The 5051-nt window shown below is 43.2% G+C and overlaps 1 protein-coding gene across 1 annotated transcript; it reads right to left on the bottom strand.

Annotated features, from left to right (window-relative positions):
• Positions 1 to 257: 257 nt before the first annotated feature.
• On the bottom strand, positions 258 to 4370 carry LOC136768827 (plasma kallikrein-like). The gene is made up of 5 exons (XM_066723209.1): positions 4204 to 4370; positions 3642 to 3813; positions 2793 to 3013; positions 2100 to 2215; positions 258 to 961 (listed from the first exon to the last, which is right to left on the bottom strand). The coding sequence occupies exons 1-5, from the start codon at positions 4253 to 4255 to the stop codon at positions 791 to 793; spliced, it is 732 nt and encodes a 243-aa protein (XP_066579306.1). The 5' UTR covers positions 4256 to 4370; the 3' UTR covers positions 258 to 790.
• Between the last annotated feature and the right edge of the window lie 681 nt (positions 4371 to 5051).

Genomic DNA, 5051 nt, shown 5'->3' with positions numbered 1-5051 from the left:
GGAACCATGTGAACCTAAAATACCTACCTTCATGCACCACTATCCGCACACTGTCACAGTATGTAAGTATATATTTATTTATATAATTTTTCTACCCAGCTGGGCCCCTTTCTAGTTCCAACAGTAAGGCTGCTTAAATGTTTTTGTGATCTTGACATCTCATATTCAGGCCTTACTGTGCACAATGCACACTCTTTGCCAGTCAGTCAGTGAGTAAGTTAATGGATCAGTACAGAAATACAGTCCCAGACCAGGTGTTTGAATGCTTTGCAGTTTTATTGAGCTGTTCAGCAGAGACACAGTACAACTGATCTCTCATAGCAGAGCAGAGCCAAGAGCAGACTCACACCAGACAGACAGAGAGAGAGGTGGGAAATGAGGAGGGGGCAGAGAGAAGAGGGAGAGAGAAAGAGAAAGAACAGTACAAAAGAAATCATACATTTCCCCCTCTCTCTCTCTGGTTCACTTTCTGCTGCACTGTTGTTGGGGCTTTTCTATCATCTCCTTTTCTCTCTCTTTCTCTCGCATCCTATTGTAAATTTTAGATACTGAAGGGAATCTCTAATATTCTTTCCCCCTCTTCCCCTCTCTTTCTCCCTCTCTAGGTGTGACTATCCCTTACAAACCCAAATGATACATACATGGCACACAAAGGCATACTCAACCCAGATCAATGTGTGGAAGACAGCTTCATATATAAATCACTTTGGGTTCTTCAGGCTTGTAAGCAGAGCAGTGCAGTGAGCTAGGCAGGAAAACAGGAGACGCTGTCCACCCTCCCCCCCAGGCTTCAGGCGAGATATTGCACCATACTCCTGATCCAGTTAACCTCTTGGGAGACTTTACTGAACAGGGTTGGCACAGACACTTTTCTGTTGCAATCTGCCTGACCCTCAGACACCACCCCATACAGGATGTACCTGTCCCCAACATAGCAGAACATAGGGCCACCCGAGTCACCCTGCAGAGAGAGAGATAGAGAGAGAGAGAGAGAGAGAGAGAATATGAGGGGGATAGAGATAAATGTTAGAATACATGACTAATCCAATTACCTTAACACTATAATTGTCATCACATCACATTCTTTATATGTTCAACACCACTCCCTCATCCCCAACATGACAAACCACATCATCAGTGCACCACAACTTCACACACTGCTCCACACTGGACTTCATGTCATCGTGTACCATCTACAGTGCTTCGCAAAGCCACATTGGTTTTGAACGCAGTCAATTCCTCACAAAAGACATGGTCACTGTATTTCTACACATACACAACATTGATTACCAGCACCCTCCCTCTGTACAGGAGCCAGCACCCCCGCCTCTCCTCTACCTGTTCTTCTAAGCTCTTCCAGTTCTTCTGCTCTGCCTTCTCTCTGCCAGGATAACCCCAGGCAATGCAACTCTCTGCTGCTCCACTGCCACCCAGACGGCAAACCTTGAGGATGCCTGCCCCCATTGCCCCAGCAGCACTGTAGTCCTCTATGTCTCCAATTCCAGGCTCCAATTGAAAATATAACTTTTCACAAGCAGCATAATGACTGCTCTCCAGCAGATCAAAGGCAGTTCACCATCCTGCACCAACTCCACACACACACCAAGCATGTCCGTACCTAGCACTGTCTGCATTGCCTTATGAGACTCCACCGGCAGCCCATCCTCTCCCTTGCAGGGCTGCTAATCATTATATGTCCATCTCAACCTCATTCATCACAAACACTTCATCATGTCTGTGTGGTAAAAACAGTATAATCACTATCTTCATGTCCATTGAAAAGCTACAGAATGTGCTTGGTCTGGAGGGCACTTTCTGTATTTCATCCCTGACAAGAGCTTCCCAAGCTGCATCAATTGTCTCTCAATCATCTGTCTGGAAGTAAATGGCTCAACAATGGAAATATGAACTTATGTATGAGGAATAGCCATCATTTTAATTAACAATTCATTAATTAATTACAAATTCAATGTTTACGATTTTAACAGACAACTGCTTCCTACTTTGACAGGCCTTTAAAAGTCCTTTAAAATGGATCCCTACCTTGTTTACCCAAATTTAGAATAATCACATTAGAAAGGGCTGAGTTCCCTGATTACCTGGCAGATTCTAGTTGTACTGCTCGTGCCGATGGCACAGAATGTGTCGAATCGATGTGGGTAATGTCTGCCACAACTCGTGACTTCAATGTCCGCACTCACTGGATGCCATTTGTCTGACAGGGACAAAAACGACAACAGAATAAGATCTACTCCATTGCACCATGGGAATATCATAATATGAAATGACATACAATATACATAAACATGTGAACTCTCGGAAAGTGTGGCTTCTTTGAAGTACAATGTAAAAAAGTTCAGTGAAATGTTCCTACTACTGGAAACCAATATAAAACCGGTGGTGCGGCCATAGCAAGAATTGTGACTTTGAAAGAATAAATGTGCATAAGAGATTATTCAGTTCACTCTTTCTTTCTTCACTTCAGGAAATACAATTCTCCTATTAGTTTTTATTGCTCGTATCATACAGTCTATTTCTCCTTCTTAAATATCAGTTTTCATTCTTTTCAAAGCTGGTAATTTGTCTATGTTGTGTCCTCTGGAGTGCATTTTCTCACTCAGCATTTTGACACCATTGCTACAAATGGAGTCTACAAGATTGCCACCAGACTCATAGGGTTCACTGCCTTGGGTGTTGGTCAGCTTGGTTAATAGGGACAGAAGAAATGAACAGGGGCAAATCAGCAAAGTTTGTTCAGGTGTTTTGTGTGTTGTCGACCTGTACTTCCTTACTTAATCTGTGGAGAAATTTCCAGGCAGCGACGAAGCACCGTGCGTTAGATGGAGGCATGTATCTAGGATAGGGCAAAGTGATGGGAACCAAGTTGAGGGGAGTCACCAGCTCAACCAGTGCCAAGTCATAGCTGTGCCTGTAGACGTGTCTGATATTCGACACATTGCTTTCCCTAAGGTCTTTGTCCCCCCCCCAGACTCTGCTGCGGCTGATGCTAGCCCTGTGGACAATGAAAAAAAACATAGAAATAAGCACAATACAGCAGCAATTGTATGGTCACTAGTATTCTGATCCAGATGCATATCGTAAGTGGAATATTATTGAAAAGAAAAAAGAAAATTAATTTATAATCTCATGTTTTCCATGATTGCAAGTTTCAATTAGTTGGCAGAGATTAGGTGCTAAATGGACATTAGTATTTACTCAGTTCTGAAACCCAATAATTGCTGTTCCTAATGTGAATCGTTTGCCTTTCTAACTATAAAAGCACTCTGCAAGGATAGGACAGTAGTTGTTTGCAGGCTCTACAATCCACGGCCAGTCCAATCAGTGATCTCCTCCACCTTAAACCAACGTTTAAGGAATAGCGAGAGTTTCGGGGGGGAGCAAGTAACGGTGCATAGCTGGTATTGCACCACATTGAGTTCCTGTGCTATACTATATTGTTCCACTTTTCCTTCTATACTTTCTACATTGGTACTAGTCTTGGAAACAACAGCAAATAGCTGTGACGACACAGTTACTGGCAGTACAGGTGGAGTTCTAGGGTTTCTATCCTATTGGGCCACTTTGTAACCAGACTGGTTGATCTCCGTTCATGTCCAGTAGGGTAGGGGATACACACTTACCCATTGAAGATGTGCTGGGCTGTCAAAACCCACTTTGCTCCAACCAGAATGCCCGGATAGATTGTCCCACTGCTTCCTGTGATGACGTCCACTCCCACAAGCCACGTCCAATGGGTTTTATAATCAAGATTCGACCCATCTATGAAAGTCCCAAAGAGAGGACTGCTGGACACTGCAGAGAGAGAGAGATGGAGAGACAAAGGGAGAGTGACGGGATGAGAGAGAAGAGGGAGGTCAATGGGTAGATGTTTAATGCAGACAAAATCCATTCACACTGCACTGAGTGTTAGAGAGAGAGAAAGAGAGTGAGCGAGATAGAGGGAAGAATAGATCGATAGACAACCATAGAGTCAGAGAAGGAGATGGCAGTTTAATGCACCCAACATTTGACTGAAATGAGCTCTACAGTGCATTTGTGCTGCACTGAGCCTGAGCGAGAATATGATAGATAGAGAGAGACATGGTGGATTACAGACTGGACATGAGTCTGAGAAAGAGAGCGGGAAGGACAGAGGAGTGACAGAGTTGATTGTGTTTGATTTCATTGGATTTCTTGTCTTACCTTCGCAGGTGTTCAGTAGCAGGACTGAGAACAGCAGCTGCAGGAAAAGCATCTTGACCCTCCTGGATTCACAATGGACACAGAGCACTGACTCTCAACAACTATGGCAGCTCACTGGTCACAGAGGATTGACTCTTCCTCACCCGACTGGACTCCACTGGAGACAACATGCTTTATGTAGATCTGAGAGGGATGCACTGGCATTGGGAGATGCCCACTAAAACACCCACAATCAGATATTACCTCCCTCCCCCTGACACAAACAAACACACACAAACACACACACACACACACACACACAGACACACACACACACAGCAAAAAAAGTACAGAAATGCATTTTTTCCCCATACTCATCGTGACTTGACCTTTGTACTGAGTTCTTACTTCAATCCCTATGATACCATGACTGTACTCTTGGATTTCATATTACCCACTATTTTAACATGATCTTGCGTCTAATTGTCTACAGTCCTCTGTCTTGTAGTGTACTCTTACTAAGTATGGTCTTTTTTTTTAAATGTCTACTATAATTTAGGCTATTGCCATTCTTATATGCAAGATTAACTATTGTTATTCTAACACATCCTACTGTAACTAGACTATTCTGCTGTACATTTACTATAGCTCCCCTATTGTAACATGTAGATCACTACAGATAGCTGCTGCTGCTGTTGATGTTGCTATTCTCATTTGTATTATTATTATAATTAGCATATTATAATTAGTGTTTGTGCTGGCCACCTTTATTCCGTCCTTTCATTGACATTGGGTGTGGGAGTGTGTGTGTGTGTTTATGGCTCTAGTGCACAATTCTTCTGAGCATCATAAGATGCATGTCTTGACCA

Source organism: Amia ocellicauda, chromosome 14 (genome assembly GCF_036373705.1).
Source record: "Amia ocellicauda isolate fAmiCal2 chromosome 14, fAmiCal2.hap1, whole genome shotgun sequence".
Lineage (NCBI taxonomy): Eukaryota > Metazoa > Chordata > Actinopteri > Amiiformes > Amiidae > Amia > Amia ocellicauda.
This window is presented reverse-complemented; position numbering and strand designations above follow the sequence as displayed.